Source organism: Dermochelys coriacea, chromosome 3 (assembly GCF_009764565.3).
Source record: "Dermochelys coriacea isolate rDerCor1 chromosome 3, rDerCor1.pri.v4, whole genome shotgun sequence".
Taxonomy (NCBI): Eukaryota; Metazoa; Chordata; order Testudines; family Dermochelyidae; genus Dermochelys; species Dermochelys coriacea.
In genome coordinates, this window is record NC_050070.1 from 180,067,770 (window position 1) to 180,086,298 (window position 18,529).

Consider the following 18,529-nt stretch of genomic DNA (forward strand, 5'->3'; position numbering starts at 1 on the left):
GTGAAACTTGAAAGCTTGTCCCTTCCACCAACAGAAGTTGGTCCAATAAAAGATATTACCTCATCTACTGTATCTTTTTTAGGTATCATGGTAGATGACCAAAGGAACATAAACTCTAGTATAATACCATGGCTCATGATCCTTGGAAGGATCCTTGGAGAAATATAGAGTAAAAGTAGGGAGGTGATATTGCTTGTAGCATTGGTGAGACCACTACTGAAATAATATATCCACTTCTGGTGTCCACACTTAAAAAAGGATGTTGGGAAAAGTTGGAAAGGATTCAGGGAAGAGCTTCAAGAATTATTTGAGGTCTGGAAAATGCATCTTACAATGAGAAGCTAAAGGACCTCAGTCTATAGTTTATTGAAGAGAAGCTTAAACATGACTTGATCATAGTCTCAAAGTACCTACAAGGAGAAAATATCTGGATTCTTTAATCTAGCAGACAAAGGTATTAAAAAAAAATCTAGTGACTAGAAAGCTGAAGTAAGCTAAAAAAAAAAAATAAAACTGAAAATTCAGCACAGATTTTTAAGTGAGGGTAAGTAACCACTGGAACATCTTATCAAGATTCTCTATCCCTTGAAGTCCTTAATTGTAATTTTCAAATCATTTTAGTTCAACCACAGGTAATTAGGCTTGATATGTGAATTAGCATTTGGAGTTCTACTGCCTGTGTTATGCAGGAAGTCAAACTAGATCATTATCATGGTCCATTGTCAAAGACTGTTCAAGACAGTCTGCCGGCCTAGGCAAAAGTTCAGTCTGCCATCCCCTCCTGTTCCCAGAACAGAAGTTCTCAACTGGGTTGGGGGGGCGTGCAGTGAGCCCAGCTGCACCCCCATCATGACGGAGGGGCAGGTAGGCCAAATTTGAGTTAGTAGCATTGTAACTTGACATGCAGTGTTGCAGTGCCACTTAGGTTGGCCCCCATTTCCCTAGGCAGAATATACCGCCTAGGCAGCTGCCTAGTTTGTTTATAACTTATCCATTCTGGTATTAAAATCTGTGAAATGGAAACACCTAGTCTGGGTAAATGGTCCCTTAAAGGGTTAAGATGTTTTGTTCATGGAGTCAATGTTAAAACAGCTGTTAAATCAACCAAAACACATAAAAAGTACATAGATTCAGTGTTGTCTTACAGTAAATTATCTAATTTATAGTGTTTTTTAAATGGGACTTTAATTTTCTCAGTCCTGATCTAATCTAGGAGACTGTCAAAATGGCAGCTTCACACTTTTCTTCTTTTTTTGTACTTTATATACTACAAAAGTTCTTCAGGTTTCAGAGTAGCAGCCGTGTTAGTCTGTATTCGCAAAAAGAAAAGGAGTACTTGTGGCACCTTAGAGACTAACAAATTTATTAGAGCATAAGCTTTCGTGAGCTACAGCTCACTTCATCGGATGCATTTGGTGGAAAAAACAGAGGAGAGATTTATATACACACGCACAGAGAACATGAAACAATGGGTTTATCATACACACTGTAAGGAGAGTGATCACTTAAAATAAGCCATCACCAACAGCAGGGGGGGGAAAGGAGGAAAACCTTTCATGGTGACAAGCAGGTAGGCTAATTCCAGCAGTTAACAAGAATATCAGAGGAACAGTGGGGGGTGGGGTGGGAGGGAGAAATACAACACAACAGAACCACTAACCCAGGAACCTATCCTTGCAACAAAGCCCGTTGCCAACTCTGTCCACATATCTATTCAGGGGATACCATCATAGGGCCTAATCACATCAGCCACACTATCAGAGGCTCGTTCACCTGCACATCTACCAATGTGATATATGCCATCATGTGCCAGCAATGCCCCTCTGCCATGTACATTGGCCAAACTGGACAGTCTCTACGTAAAAGAATGAATGGACACAAATCAGACGTCAAGAATTATAACATTGAAAAACCAGTTGGAGAACACTTCAATCTCTCTGGTCACTCGATCACAGACCTAAGAGTGGCTATACTTCAACAAAAAAGCTTCAAAAACAGACTCCAACGAGAGACTGCTGAATTGGAATTAATTTGCAAACTGGATACAATTAATTTAGGCTTGAATAGAGACTGGGAATGGATGAGTCATTACACAAAGTAAAACTATTTCCCCATGGTATTTCTCTCTCCCACCCCACCCCCCACTGTTCCTCTGATATTCTTGTTAACTGCTGGAATTAGCCTACCTGCTTGTCACCATGAAAGGTTTTCCTCCTTTCTCCCCCCTGCTGTTGGTGATGGCTTATCTTAAGTGATCACTCTCCTTACAGTGTGTATGATAAACCCATTGTTTCATGTTCTCTGTGCGTGTGTATATAAATCTCTCCTCTGTTTTTTCCACCAAATGCATCCGATGAAGTGAGCTGTAGCTAACGAAAGCTTATGCTCTAATAAATTTGTTAGTCTCTAAGGTGCCACAAGTACTCCTTTTCTTTTTGCAAAAGTTCTTCACTAATTTATTCTTTATTTAGTTAAATATACTGCTTAAAATCTTTTTATTACACTGCAGTTTCCCTTTTAAGAAACTTGAGTGTCTTTAGCTTCTTACAGCAAATAGTACATTGAGAATACTCCACTACAACTTTTCCTTGTGGTCTGAATTTTTTGTTTTAATTTTCAGTGTGTCATTAAACACTTATTACTTGTTTTTAGATACAAGAAAGCCAACTGCTACAGTTTGACTCCTCTACAAAAAATGTAGTTAGAAAATCCTAATGCATGAGAGAGTAGTCTACTGAATATGTTTCTACTCTGTAGCTTTTAGATCATCATATAGGCCTAATGGCTTATAAATTCTTAACTATGAGAGATGTTAATGGGCATTGCAGTACATATGTATAAAATTATACTTTATTAATGTGATTTTTAAGGACTTTGTTTCTACATGTTCCTTGCAGCAAAATATTGCCATTAGTAAGGTTGATTTGACAATATTGAAAATGGATTCTAATACAGTGAACAGTGATGTAAATGATTAGGTACCTAGTGAGCCTGCTCACTTTACAGCCAGGCTTCCACCTATTCTGGGACTTGCATTAGCACTTAATGTTTCATTTAACAGCTTAGTCCTTAAGAGGCTCATAAATTGCTGATAAACAGTACTGGCAGACTATTTCACTTCATACTTTACACTATTAATAACGAGGATCACATTTGAATAATATGCTGTGGAAATCTAAATGGAAGGAAGCCTCAAGAGCCTATTGTTAACTTACTATGTTTAATTATTACAGCACTTGCTGCTATACTTTATTGCTTTGTGGAGGTTCAGAACATTATGTTCAAGGATATAATTTATTATAATCTGCTACATTGGATTCAGAGCGTGGGTAGGTGTTTGTACTCTAGATAGATGTGCGTTCTGTTTAATGTAAGTGTAACAGTATGTACTTATCAGTAAATGAGGCAACTGCTGACCACATTTTAATAAGCTAATTGGGCTTTCAGATTTTTAAATGTTAAAATGTTCTTATGGTCAGCCCATACACCTCGATTTTTAATAGCAATGGGCTTGCTACATCAAGACCAAATTTGAGATGTATCCGATGAAATGAGCTGTAGCTCATGAAAGCTTATGCTCAAATCAATTTGTTAGTCTCTAAGGTGCCACAAGTCCTCCTTTTCTTTTTGCGAATACAGACTAACATGGCTGCTACTCTGAAGACAGAACCTGTGTTTCTACAATTTATTAATTTTTTTTTGTGTATTTCACTAATTTTAATGGCCTATTAGGAGTGATGTAGTAACACTGAGTAGGCGAAACTGTTTTTGTAAGCAAACAGTAATTTAATTGTCTTCAGATATAATTAAACCCAGTGAAGTTTTAAAAAAGATTGTAGCATTGTGAATTTGTGGGTAATTAGTTGAAATTGATTTGGCTTGTACTTTTTTGGTAACTTAGTTACAAAAGAGTGGTGCATGTTTCTGTCATATCTATTTTTACAAGTCAGTTTTCTGATGGATTGACCAAGGCTCAAGGCAGTAAAATGAATACTGGAAGGCTATACAACTGAATCAGTGACTGCACACTACTGACATAATATTATTGCCTAATAACCCAACATTGCTTATAAACATCAGCAAGAGTTACAGCATTGTCATAATTCAGTCTTAATACAGGATGGCCTTGTAAATTTCCCAAGATTCAGCTAGGATAATACATATCATGAATATAAAAATTCTTAAATTTGCATACCTCCAAGATGTTAATCCTAAACTGTGGATTGTAAAAGTTTCATATGTAGCAAGGAAAAAAATGAAACACTTTGGATAAATGTATATTTTCCCCTGTGTAAACTGATCTTAGTGTACCAATTTCATTAATGGACAAAGCAGGTATCTCTATAATAGTTGTACTATTTATATATTTTCTATAAAATTACAGTAGCATTATTATAAATTGTTCTGGATTATATATTTATCACACATGACTATTTTTCAAATTTCAAAATCAGTTGCTGTTTTAGCTTACAATACAAGTTTGACACTGAAATTTTATTGTTTGCTGCAGTCGTGGATCACTAATTTTGTCAATCTGTGTAAAGACAGTTTTAAAATTGTAAATATTGTTTATTGCTTTATATGTGACACTTTAATATACTAATTGTATTTAATGACCTACTAAGATGAGGTGATAAAAACTTGAAAGACCTTTGTCAAGCACAGTATGGCAACATGATCTAACTGATAAGTCCAACAGGGCAGTAATAAAAGTCAGCCATGAATGTTTGCTGTAGTAATTGATGTAGCTGATGTTTCTGCTCCTAGGTGAGAGAAATGGCTGCTACCACACTGAGTGGCCTGCTACAGTGCAACTTCCTCACTATGGATAGCCCGGTGCAGGCTCACTTTGAACAGCTCTGCAAGACAAGACTACCAAAAAAGAGAAAACGAGACCTTGGCACAGTGGTGGATACCATTCCTTCTGCAGGTAAAGACACTGCCTTGGAGAAGCAAACTGTAAATTAAAAAACTGGTTCAGTTACTTTATTTAGGTTTCAGAGTAGCAGCCGTGTTAGTCTGTATTCGCAAAAAGAAAAGGAGTTCTTGTGGCACCTTAGAGACTAACAAATTTATTAGAGCATAAGCTTACGTGAGCTACAGCTCACTTCATGCATCCGATGAAGTGAGCTGTAGCTCACGTAAGCTTATGCTCTAATAAATTTGTTAGTCTCTAAAGTGCCACAAGTACTCCTTTTCTTTTTATTTACGTTGTCCTTAGACAACTTATTATATGAACAACCCAGATGGCTAGAACAGGCTTCAAGCAGTATACATAAAGAAACGGATCTGTTGTGTATGCAAATATTTATAATACTGAAATGTTTATAAAGCATCGAGACAAAACATTTTTATAGATCTGACTTTTTTCCTGTATGTTTGTATTGCTCCTAGCACAATGAGGTCCCAATCCCAATTATGTACTTCGGGTGCTGATACAGTATAAATGTTAAATAACAGTATACTACTACAGGGCAGAGTTATATGACTAGGTTAATAGGTTTTTGTGGTTTATTCTTATACCTAGGGTGTACTGCTTACCAATTTCCATGAATGTACATGTATTCAGAGACTCGTCAAAAAGGAAGTGGTTATTTTACCAGTCAGTGTAATTCTTTGAGGGTTGTCTTAGCAGTCACACTCCTCATCCACCTTCACCTGTGAGGCACCGGAGAAAGGAACTAAGTTAGAGCTTGCCCTCCCTAGAACTTTCAGTGACATTAGACTGTATTTACATGAGCCCCAATAGGAACAGTTTACCAGAAAGTTACAAAACACTGGTACAGGCATTTTTGAGTCCACTGCAGAGACAGCCCTTGAACTGGTAAATAACCTCTCCTTTTTGATTCTTCACAAAAGCCTGTAGTGGATAGAAGAGGTGGAGATTAAGAATTCCCCTAGTATGGATGTTAGTTGCGCTTTACTGCTCATGATAACTTATGCTTAATGTGTATTTATTTTAGTACTTTTCATAAGTTAAAAATAGCTGGCATTACTAAAAGTGAAGTTTCAAGTCTGGCTGTGTTATGGAAACATATTTTGAGAGATTTGTATCCTGCCACATGTATATTACGGTCTTTTCATTGCAGACTTGGTTAAGCGCCATGCTGGTGTGCTTGGTCTTAGTGCATGTATTTTGTCAAGCCCTTATGATGTACCCACTTGGATGCCCCAGCTTCTGATGGACCTCAGTGCCCACCTGAATGATCCTCAGCCTATTGAGGTAAAAATAGTTGGTTCCTATTTATTTCTTTCTGTTTACTCTAATCTAAAACATGTCTGTCATCCTTACATTAGCTTCCTGAAGAAAGACTGCGAAGGAATATGTGTCACAGTGTGACATTTTTTCTTCAAAAGCTCATAACTTTGCTAATTCCAAACATGCTTTAACTCAAAGGCACCTTATGAAAGCATGCCAATTCCTTGTCATATTTCTATTCTGCCTCAGTCATTTCTACACTAGAGCCAAAAATAAATTAAGTAGAAAGTTTGAGTGTTTTATTTATAATGGGGAAATTCCTTCACTCTCCTTGTACTCAAAAATGACTAACACAGTTTTTACACAAACTAAACAAAATAAAGCAAACAAAATCATTGGGTAGAGACCAGGGCCTATAAGATTGCAGCCTGATAGATGAAAGTACTGGAAACTTCTGTGAGCAACTCAAAAAAGGGGCTTTGAATGGAAATACTTAAGCATCTTTACCTGTAGCTGTTGCTAGCAATCTAACTATATTATTGTTATTAACTATAGTGTTTAAACTTTGTGGAGGGGAATTTCCTTGAAAGAGCTAACCAGTTCTGATAGGGCTGACTTTCACTGGATTACAAAAATTAAATCTGGAGAGTGCATATAATTATTTTGCCTTTGCGGTGCACCAAATGAGATGTACTAAATAATAATAGGAGACGATATCTCTGGAATGTCCCCCTAAAAGTCTGATCTCCTACCCACTTTGCAAGTTGTATTTGACTGAACAAAAATTATTGTTTAAACCTTTTACCATCTGTCTGAAAAACCCAGCAGAGCCTGAGCCCCTACAGCAGCATCAACAAGATTGAAAATTTAGAGGAGGGAATAAAACTATTTTGATCAAAATTAATTAAGAATTTATCATAGGTCTCCAAAGTTTTCAAAACAAAACAAAAAACCAACAAGCAAAGCTTCTTTCACTATACTTAAGAGACTTGACAATGCTGATCTAGAGAGATTAGAATTCAAAACTAGTTCTAAATTCTGAAATCTTACAGATCTGGACTGGATGAATTTTTGGGGGTCCATTCCAGACTTTCCAACTGTCTAAATGTATACAAATGCTAGTTGAGGAGTGTCATCCAAATATAGAACTACCTGTTCTTCTTCAAGTGGAGTCTCTGTGGGAGCTCCGCTTTAGGTGATTGTGCAACCTGCACCTCTAGTCAGAGAATTTCGATAGCAGTACCTGGCTGGGCTGCACATGCACTCTCCCCATCTCGCGCCTCCAGTGGCAATTAACTAGTTCTGTGCGACCCTTTCACCCACCAGTTTCTTCTCAGCCACCCTTGGTTCAAGTCAGGGCTCCAGCAGTGCGCGCTCTCGCTTTTATCTCACATTTAGTTTAATTAAATTAGTCAAGTAGTTTAGTGTAGTTAGGTTAGTTGGTTAAGAACCCTTTATTTCTTTTTCTGCCCATTAAAAAAATAAATAAAAATTTTCCTTTCGTCCTCTTAAGGGACATTATTTTTCCTCAGAATGCCCAGTTCGCTTGGCTTTAAACGCTGCCTCTCCTGTCGCGAGGCAGTTCCGCTTTCTGTTGGACACTCGCAGTGTGTCTGGTGCCTGGGGAAACTTATGTGCCCCAGAAGTGCACCCCTTGCCACAGTCTTAAGACCCAGACAAGGAAAGTGAGGGATCTTAAACTGAAACTTATCCTAATGGAGAAGTCCCTCCATCTCACCTGAGACCCGGGCTTGCAAACTTCTCCTGCCACCCTATCACTGCAGGCGCCTGCTGACAGACCCACCTCCTCCACCCTGAAAGGAAGGGACCTATCTCCTGAAGGATGTGGAAAGAGGAGAGCTAACACTCCCCTTAACAAGACCACATCAAAGAGGAAACGTTCCCCGACTCTGTCCACCACATTGGTAGCGAACACACCATGGCTTAGTACCGTTGAGTCAGCAGGGACTTCCAGTACCGGCGGTACTGTCACAGCCACAGACCCTAGCAGGCAGGCTCTGAGAAGGAGGGCAGACAAAAGACCGCCTCCTCCACCCCGGCACTGGCAGCACAGAAAAAGCGCTCGGTACCAAGCAACTCTGCAGTACAAAAGGCAACGGTGCCACCTGCTGGCCCTATGTTCAGTAGCACAGACACTGCACCGCAGATTGCCACACCATCCTTGGCATGCTCTCTGTTGGCTCCTTTCCTACTGGTACCGCAAGGTCCTCTGGTATTGCCACAGTTCTCTGTCGAGGCAGATTCTCCACTTTGGCACTTTGAGCGCAGAAGGTGATGGCCCACAAGGATTTTTAAAAATTAATACTGGCCACTCCAGGCTTGTATTAAAATTCCAAGGTTATAGCTTTTCTCTGACCTTGGATGGGTAGATGTTGCCACCACCCAAATGCAAACCCCTTGGGACCCAGGAAGGCACACTTGGGAATTCCTTCCTGTGGGGTACCGTCAAGCCCTTCCACTCCCCTCCGGGGAAGAGCTGAGAAAGAAAACAAAGAAAATTAGCTGTTGCCGCAGCTAATTGTAAGCGTGGGAATAGTCCTGCTATCGTTGGGAACTTTCTTGGCTTCTGCACTACCCTGGTGAAGTGGGCTAGCGAAAGGATCCGAGTCCTCACTCCCACTTCCTTTACCCAGTGGCCTCGCTGCCCTTGAGGACTCCCCTTCCACTCTCCTGTCTGGCAGAGTCCTCGTAACCCCAACAAGGCAGGGCCCAGGATTCCTGGGAGACTCGACCCCCAACCCTGCTGTGGTCACCTAGGACAGGGACTAGGTTGTCCCCAATCCGGGGTACTCTCTCTGCCCTGGGCACTTTTCTGACCCACTGACCATTACATACAAGTTAAAGCAAATGCAAGTTATTTAATCAACAATTAATTTTAAAAAGAATAAGGGAAAGGTTAAAGGAAACACATCAGCCCGCTCTGTGGCAGGGAACATCACAAACAGTGTCTCTGGAATGTCAGGACAGTTCACAGTCTGTTCCTTGTAAGTCCCAGGCCTTCTTCTCAGGCCCTGGCTGTGCTGCAGGGATGCTGTAGGTTGGACATTTGCTCTGGTGGTGGCCACGCTCTCAGGCTCTAAGTGGTAGGACCCTTCTTCCCAGCGTTGTCCCCGCCCTGTCGGGGTTACAATCCAAGCCTGGCCTGCAGAGCCTCTTGGCTGAGGTGTCTCCCAGTGCTGGGCCTGCTGCCCAGGATCCTCCTCGCTCTCCGCAGCTGCTCACTACACCCAGCTCCAGCCTGCTCCAGCCCCAGCTCTACCACTCTGTCTCAGCACTGCTGCTGCTGCTCTGCCTCCAGCTCCCTGGACTGCTTCTTTGGCCCCTCTGCCTCTGGTTGCTACAGATCTGCTCCCAGGATAGGTCTGCTCTGCAGGCTGCTTCTTTGACTCTGCTCCCAGCACTGACCTGCTTTGTGGGCTGCTTTTCTGGCCCCTGTGGCTCTGGTTGCTGCAACTCTCCTCCCAGGGCAAGTCTGCTCTCTCTGGGCTGTGCCTCTGGCTTTGGGGCTGCAGCTCTGCTCCCAGGACAGGGTCTGCTCTCTCTGGGCTGCTTTTCTGGTCCCTCTGGATCCGGCCCAGCTCAGCTCGGGCCCCTGCTTTCTCCTTAACTCAGCCCCACTCTGTCTGATGCAGGCAATTCCAGCTTACACGGAGGACAGGACCTCCCTGGCCTTCTGACTCCCTGATTAGCCTGCCTGCCCTGTCATTCAGGCTGACCTGGAGCATTGGCCTCTCCCCATTGTTCCTGGGGACTGTCAGTCTCAGGGTCCTGATTCTCCATTGATCCTTCCCCCTTTTTAGTACTGGGAGCTAGCAACTAAAACAACCCCACTGAATGTTAGTAAGGGGGCAACAGTCCCCTTACATAATTAAACATCATATGCACAAACCTCTTCGAACACCAAAAATCCAATCCTGTTCTTAAAAAAGGTAAATTTTATTAAAAACAAAAAGAAAGAAAATACATGTGGAACTTAGGCTTTTGCTAGATTTAAAAAAAACAATTCCAAAAATTAAGCACCCAAAATTTCTTGGGGGTTCAGTTTAAAGGTTACAAGCAAACAGAAGCATCTGGGGTTAGCACAGAGTCCACAAGCTAATAAGAAATAACCTAATCGCGTCTTTCTAAACATTCCTAATCTGCTTACACATCTGGGGGTTCCAAATAAATAGTTCTAGGTATCTATGATCATACCTGGCTTAAAGCTTCTCATAGCATAATTGCTCCCTGTTCCCCTCTTTCCTGGAGAACAATAACAGAGAGAAAGGGGAAGTTTTTTTCCATTTTAAAAAGTTCTAGCCTTCCCATTGGCTCTCTTTTGGTCAGGTGCCCACTCCCTTTCCTTTATCTGGGGGACTTTGTTAACCCTTTACAGGTAAAGCAAGCAGGGAACAGACACCAAGAGGGACTTTATAGCTGGCTGACTGGCTGGCTGGCTGGGTGCCCATAAAAGGGAGCTACCCCCCCCCCCGCCCTTCATTTATCACAACCGCCTTTCACAGAGGTACCTTCATCAGTACCACATCCTCAAGAGTTTCTTGCTCCAAAGGACCTGACAATTGTCCCAGTACCAGAATAGTCTCTCCTTGGTACCGATACTTCTTCAGTACTTTCGCTACCGCTCCCTCCACCAACCACAGTCGCTCCTCCTATCTCTAGCAAGGAGGATGAAGATGAAGAAGGGGGAGGTTTTCTCCTCCCAACACTCTTCACTTATGCAAGGCAGTGTTCGGTCCACACATCAGGAACTCCCTAAGCCTACACCAGCGTCTGAATTTCAAGGGTGGTATGGTCACCCCTGGGAGCCCCATGCCCTTCCCATCTGAATGGGCATTCTGGGACCCATGGGCAGCTTATAGACAGTTTTACCCCAGACCCCTAAGTGGCACCATGGAGGTACATAGGCACTCTTCACCACTATCCACAGTGTCACCAGCTACCCCTCCCAAACAGTGTTGAGGAGAGGGAAGAAGGTTTAGCTTAGGAAGCAGCTCCTGCACCTGCACTTCATTGTCACTGGATGAGACTATTATGTCCCTTACGCCTACTGCTGGAGTTGATTTCAGGAATTTCCAGGAGCTCTTCAAAAGAATAGCAGAGACACTCCAGAAAACCCTAGAGGAGATCTCCGAGTCACGTCACAAGCTCTTGGATATACTTCAAATGTCACTTCCTCCAAGATTGCCCTTCAGATTAACTCAGCAATCATGGAATCCGCCACAAACATCTGGCAGACCCCTACTACCATCCCACCCACATGTAAGAGTTCAGACAAAAAATATTTACATCCTTTCGAAAGGGATGGAATCTCTATTCACATGCCCTCAGACAAATTCATTGGCAATTGATGCAGTCAACAAATGGGGCAAACAGCATTACTCTAGAACCACCCATTATGATAGAGTGGAAAAGATTGGACTTACTCGGCCACAAGGCCTATTCATCAACAACACTACACTTCCGGATCACTAATTATGAAGCATTTATGGTGAAGTATGACCATAAAAACGCTTCCAAATTTTCTGACTTTATTGACTACATACCAGAGGACAAAAGAGAGCAGTTTACATCGCTCATTTCCAAGGGCCACCTCTTGGCTAGAACTGTCCTCAAAGCCTCTTTGGACTCTACTGACACGGCGGCAAGGATCATCGTACACACAGCAGCCAAGACAATACAGTAACCAGAGGGATAGATAGAGACCACTCAGACGCAGACCAAGCTCCTCCCAACCCACCACATCTCAACAATCAACCTCTAAACAGCAGATTTGAAGGTTTGGTCAAGGGCTTACCAGACCTCCACCCGACTTTTGCTGCCAACAACTTGCTGCCAGACTTCCCACCAATCATCCCTTTACCAGTTGTTTAATACAGTTCTATCCAAACTGGTGAACCATCACTTCTGTCAGATGGGTACTATAAATCATCAAGTCTGGCTATGCCCTCCAGTTCCTCTCCATTCCTCCCTGTCCCTCTTCAGGGACCCCTTTCATGAGCCCTTCCTGAGACAGGAAGTGGAGCATCTCCTACAACTGGGCGCAGTAGACACAGTTCTGGTACATCATAGAGGGAAGGGCTTCTACCTGTCAGGAATGGTCTAGATAATACTTAATCCTGCCACAAGTGCAGGGGACTGGACTAGATGACCTTTTGAGGTCCCTTCCAGTTCTGTGATTCTATTCTCATTATTTTTTAACCCGAAAGAAGTCTGGAGGGTGGAGACCCATCCTCGATCTCAGGAAGTTAAACAAATTAATCAGAACACAACATTCAGGATGGTTATGTTAGCTACAATCATTCCAGCACTGGAACAAAGGGATTGGTTTGCAGCCCTTAACCTGAAAGATGCATATTTTCACATTACAATAAGCCCTATGCAGAACAAATTTCTTTGATTCATACTAGGACAGGACCATTTGCAATATACAGTACTATCCTTTGGCCTCTCCATGGCCCCCTGAGTATTTTCCAAAGTCCTTGCTGTGGCCACAGCCCACCTTCGCAAGCACTGGGTCATGATATATACCCCTACTTAGACGACCATCTAATCAAGGCTCACACTTGGGCAGAAGCCATCACAGTCATGCACCAGACAACGTCACTCTTCAACAGTCTCAGTATACAAATAAAAGTCCAAAATTCCAGATTAACGCCAGTCCAGAAACTGGACTTAATCGGCGCACATCTAAATTCTCTAGAAGCGACAGCATCATTACCTCTTCAGAGATCCACCACTCTAACAAACCACATCAGTACCGCAGTGCACCGCCCAAGGATATCGGCCAAGACCTGTTTTCAGCTACTAGATCACATGGTAGTGACTATATACATGGTGAAACATGCCAGATTGTACATGCACTGCTTGCAGTGTTGGCTCAAGATGGTGTTCACACCACACAAATGCAATTTGAACAAACTTCTGAGTATGCCAACAAAGGTCAAGGACTCACTACAATGGTGAACTCACCCACACAACATCTGCGCAAGTGTCCCTTTCCTTCAGCCTCCTCCCAAATCGATAATCACAACGGATGCCTCTCTACTGGGGTGGGGTGCCCACCTACATAAGCTCACAGTACAGGGAAGATGATCTCCTTCCTAATCAACACTCCACATCAATGTATAGGAATTACTCGCAGTTCGCAATGCCTGTGCACATTTCATGCCTCTGATTAAAGACAAAAATATACAGATCATGATGGACAATGTAGCCTGCATGTTCTACATAAATAAACAGGGAGGAGTAAGATCACACTCCCTATGTATGGAGGCCATAAAACTCTAGACATGGTGCATACAACACACAGTCACCATATCTGCCACCTACCTGCCGGGGGTCTCAGAATAGCACAGCCAACACATTAAGTTGAAGGTTCTCAAATGACCACAAGTGGGCAATCAAACCTGCGTGATCCAAAGCATATTGCAGCTATGGGGGTTCCCCGCGATAGACCTGTTCAGCACAAAACAAAACAGCAAATGTCCAGTCCCAGAGTGGGTCTGGGATCAGGATCCAGCAGCGATGCATTTTTCATTCTGTGACACATACCCCTCCTGTATACTTTTCCTCGTACCATAGTGCTGTCCAGGATCCTGGACAAGATCAGAATCCATCAAGCCAGAGTCATTCTGATAGCACCAGCATGGCCCAGACAAACCTGGCACCCATACCTGAAACAGATGTCATCATGCCCCTGGCTTCCACTTCTTCCAAATCTCCTCTCTTAGGATGCAAGTCAGACTCTCCGTCCAAACCTGGAGTTGCTCCATCTCAAATCCTGGCTCCTCAATGGTTCCATGGCAAAGGAGATAACTTGCTCTGAGGGTGTTAAAGACATCCTGCTAAACAGCAGAAGGCCTACTACACCCGCTACATACCTACATAAATGGAAGAGATTCCACACGTAGTGCCTAAAAAAAAAAAAATCGACGCCACCATCTCTCCCATACCAGTGGTCATGGACTACCTTAAGAAATCTGGCCTTTCAGTGAGTTCATTGCGGGTGCACTTGGCAGCCATTACAACATTCCATGACAAAGTGAACAGCATTTCAGTCTTTGCTCACCCGATTACCAAAAGATTCCTGCAGGGAGTGCACAGTCTCTACCCAGAACCCAGAGCCCCAACACCCCCGTAGGATCTGACTTTAGTGCTTTGATCTCTCAGAACCGCCCTGTTTGAACCGTTGGCCATGTGTTCTCTTCTACATCTTTCCATGAAGGCGGCCTTCCTAGTTGCCATCGTATGGGAGAAATTTCTGGTCTTACGGCTGGACCACCCTATGTGGGTTGTTTTTTTTTTTTTTTTTTAAAAACAAGGTCACTCTGACCTAACCCCAAATTTTTGCCTAAAGTCCTTTCTTCTTTCCACATCAATCAGCCTATCCATCTTCTCACATTCTTCCCTAAACCTCACAAGTACAGGCAAGAAGCTGTTTTCCACACCCTTGACGTTAGACAGGCACTAGCCTTTTATCTTGAACAGACCAAATCATTCAGGAAAACTCTTAAATTGTTCTTCCCTACCTTGGACCATTCCAAAGGAAAATCCATCTCTAAGCAGAGACTTTCCAGATGAATTTCAGATTACATTCAGCTCTGTTACCGACAACATGACCTACAACCCCCCCTCAAGGATTAGAACATACTCCACAAGATCTGTAGCCACATCGGTTACCTTCCTGCACAATGTGCCTATTACCGACATGTGCAGTACAGCTACTTGGACTTCTCATCACACATTCATTCAACACTACATCATCCATCGGGTCTCAGCCTCTGACACTCGGCTGGGACACATTGTCTTATCGTACATTCAGACCTAACTCCAAATTTCTCTCCTTTCCCCTGAGGGGCACTGCCCTACAGTCACCTAAAGTGGAGCACTCACAGGGACTCCACTTGAAGAAGGAGAGGGTTACTCACCTTGTGCAGTAAGTGAGGTTTTTCAAGATGGTTGTCCCTGTGGGTGTTCTACTGCCCACCCTCCTCCCCTCTACTTCGGTGTTCTAAATAATTCCTCTGTGGTAGAGAAGGAACTGGGGGAGTGAGGGGGCTGCACAGCACTAGTTAATTGCCGCTGCCGGCGCGAGACTGGGAGAGCGCATGTGTGGCCCAGCCAAGTATTTCTGTCAAAATTCTCCGACTAGAGGCGCAGGGTGCACAGTCACCTAAAGTGGAGCACCCACATCTCAAAGAACCTCAGTTACTGCACAAGGTGATTAACCCTCTCTTACTTTTGTTATTTGCTATCCCATTTAGGGAAATGTTTTGGATATTTGTTATCCCATTTAGGGAAACTTTCCACAGATGTGAAACAATTTTTAAAAAATATCAAAAATTAATACAGATCTAATTTTTTTGTTGCCTGCTACACAGATGACAGTAAAGAAAACACTGTCCAATTTCCGGAGGACACACCATGACAACTGGCAGGAGCACAAACAGCAGTTCACTGATGACCAGCTGCTTGTCCTTACAGACCTCTTAGTATCACCATGCTATTATGCTTAAATAGGTAAGGCTGCATTTATTTTGGTTTAAATTAGAAAACATTGCCATTTTATGATATCCACTCTAGCCATCCAGTCAAAGTGAAGGAAAGAAGGTCCCAGATCCAGGGAAAAGCGTTCCCTCCAAATGAAGTCCCTATCAATGCTCAGTGGAGTATCTTCTGTTGGTTGAAAACTCTGCTTTTAGTGACCTGCTGTTTATCTTTACTTTATTCAAACAAAAATAAGGGAATACACAATAAACTAAAAGTCTAGGACGTCAGAAGAAAAGAAGTTTTATCAACACTCCCTTTGCTCCCAAACCTTCTCAGCCCATAAGCTGCCCTCTGCATTTCTGTCAGAGGAGCATCACTAGAGAGACACAAGGTACCTTGAGACTGAGCATACCACATTCACGGTGTTCCTAGTCCTTGTTGACCTGCAGAACAAGGAATCAGACTTGAATTTGAACCCTGATCTCTTGCATGGGAATGATGTGTGTTGTGACTGGGCTACTGTGCTAGCCTGCAAGGGACATTTTTAATCATCATTTTCTGTAATATCACGAGAACATGGATGAAGATATAATCTTGTTTTTAATTATTTCTATTTTCAGGTTCTTCTTGGAAAAAATGAGGACCTAGAAAACATTTCTGCAAAAATAAAGGAAACTCAAAACTAATTTATTGTGTATGGAACTTTTAGTCTTGGAAATCCTGATGCCTAATCAAAACCATTTTTAAAATACAAATATTAGGTCCTAACAGAGCTCTATTCATCACAAATTACAACTCTACAGGGAGTAGCTATGGGAGCCCTGCGTTCTTCCATTACTGCATCTGCGGGGCCAGATCATTACTTGTTTCAAAGTGTACTGTCATGGACTTGCATTATACAACCTTACCACCTTCAATCTCTACTCACTGGCTTATACCACCCATCTCCTCCTTTCTCTTTCTTATTCCATGTGCCCACTCATTTTTTACGTCAATGGATTTGCAGAGCACACACGACTGCAAGTCTGAACATTCTAAGGGAAGTGCTCCAGTTTTGGTTGACGTTTTTTATCGTATCAACCTGCAGGAGCTGGTACCTATGAACCTCAAACCCACCTACTCCCATGACAAGAGGCCAAGAACCTATTTTTCTCAAAGGATTTTTTTTCACTGCTTGCTTTCAAGTACCCATTAGGTGACAAACTCTGTACCATTTAATCCATCTGAGAGTTGGACTACCCTTTTAAATCTGACCTTCTATGGAAATGTAAATATCCATTCTGTCCTCTGCAGCCTAGATCAGTACTATGGAAAGTGGGGCAATTTCCATGGCCTGGCCAAGTTTTAGGAGGTAATCTGACCAGGTGCACTACTTAAACCCATGGCCATCCGCAGCTTCTGAAAGGTGGAAGGCTGTGGATCTTTTCAGATGAATAGAGCCCATAGATATGAATTTTTTGCTATCAAGCAATGTTTTAATTCAAAGACTGAAGAGTATGTACAGTGTGTAAAAGCACTGAATGGCTGAATTTTTTTAACAGAATATTCTCATTAAAAATACTATTAGTCACTATTTGGAGAAGCATACCTTGCATAAATGGAAGACTGCTAAGATTGTGGAAGTTCTGTTTTTGGTTTTGTTTTTTTGCCTTCAAGTTTGTTCAGAGACTGATATCTATTGGCTATTTAACGACATGTTTAATATGTGTTACATAGATGTAAAAGATTGTATAAATTGTAGAGGCATTGCTTTAGGAAGACATTGTACAGTTTGCAACCTTTTACATAACATCATTGTGAGATTAATTTGTAAAAATTGACGCTTCAATGTTAATACTATAGTGCTTCTGGCTTTTGTATCAAATCAAATGCCATTAGTGTTTTTTAAATTATTTTCTTTAGCAAAACATCGTTCCTTGTTTAAAAGGCAGAAATTTTATTTTGTTTTAGTTTTCATTTTTCTCGTGACTACATCTGATGAGGATTTTAATGCAACATTTGTGACCATCTTTAAATGCTAACATCACATGTTTTGATGTGATTAGATTACAGAATGCAAGGTACCTCCTACAATGAAATAGTTCACAAGTTGATGTGTTTCATCTTTCACACAACCTGTACAGTCTTCCTTACAGGAACACTACAACACATTTTGAAATATGTACCTGCTGATTGAGTGACTCAATACAATTTTAAAGCACAGCAATGTTCCTAGTACAGTATTTACTAAGTGTCAGCACACAGATGTAACCACTGCATAGTGTAGTGCCAAAATTATTTCAATTGTGTACCTAGTTTAAAACCCAATAAATGGATTGTTTGTAACATCTGCATTTTTTGTCTTTCACTACTTTCAGAATCTAATTTAGGATTGTCTACTCCAATTTCTGTGGGCTTGTTGTATCAGATCTATATGGAATATTTTGTGGAATTCAAGAGAAGTCAGGTTGTTTATGTGGTGCAGACTGTAGGTTGCCATTTTAAATTTTTTTGTATAAACAATAGTCTCTTTACCCATCACTGAAATGCACTACCTCAGGAATAGAACATGTCATCCGTTCTAACATCCCACAGCACCACAGTTAACGACAGCAAGGGAATAACACTGCATTCATTTGAAATGTGGGTATAATTTTAAAAGGGCACAAAGTAATCACACAAATGGAAGTTGGCCAAGATATTGAGATCAACACCATTCTATTGAGAAAATTTCTTTAGGAATACTTAACCACAGGTGGACACAACCTCTGTTTTATGACACTTCCTAGAATTAGCATCTCAACAACAAATTTCCCTTAATATCTTACTTGAGATATTCAA

At 41.9% G+C, this 18,529-nt stretch overlaps 1 protein-coding gene across 4 annotated transcripts in view; it reads left to right on the top strand.

Moving 5' to 3' along the window:
• Positions 1 to 18,038, top strand: part of PSME4 (proteasome activator subunit 4) — a 228,156-nt gene extending 210,118 nt beyond the window's left edge. For 2 of the 4 annotated variants that reach the window (XM_038397749.2, XM_043511903.1), the window contains 4 exons: positions 4,768 to 4,930; positions 6,090 to 6,223; positions 15,601 to 15,739; positions 16,330 to 18,038. In XM_038397749.2, coding sequence (XP_038253677.1) covers positions 4,768 to 4,930; positions 6,090 to 6,223; positions 15,601 to 15,735 — 432 coding nt within the window. In that variant the 3' untranslated portion in view covers positions 15,736 to 15,739; positions 16,330 to 18,038. The other 2 variants (XM_043511904.1, XM_043511905.1) reach the window with 2 other exon arrangements.
• Positions 18,039 to 18,529: the final 491 nt, after the last annotated feature.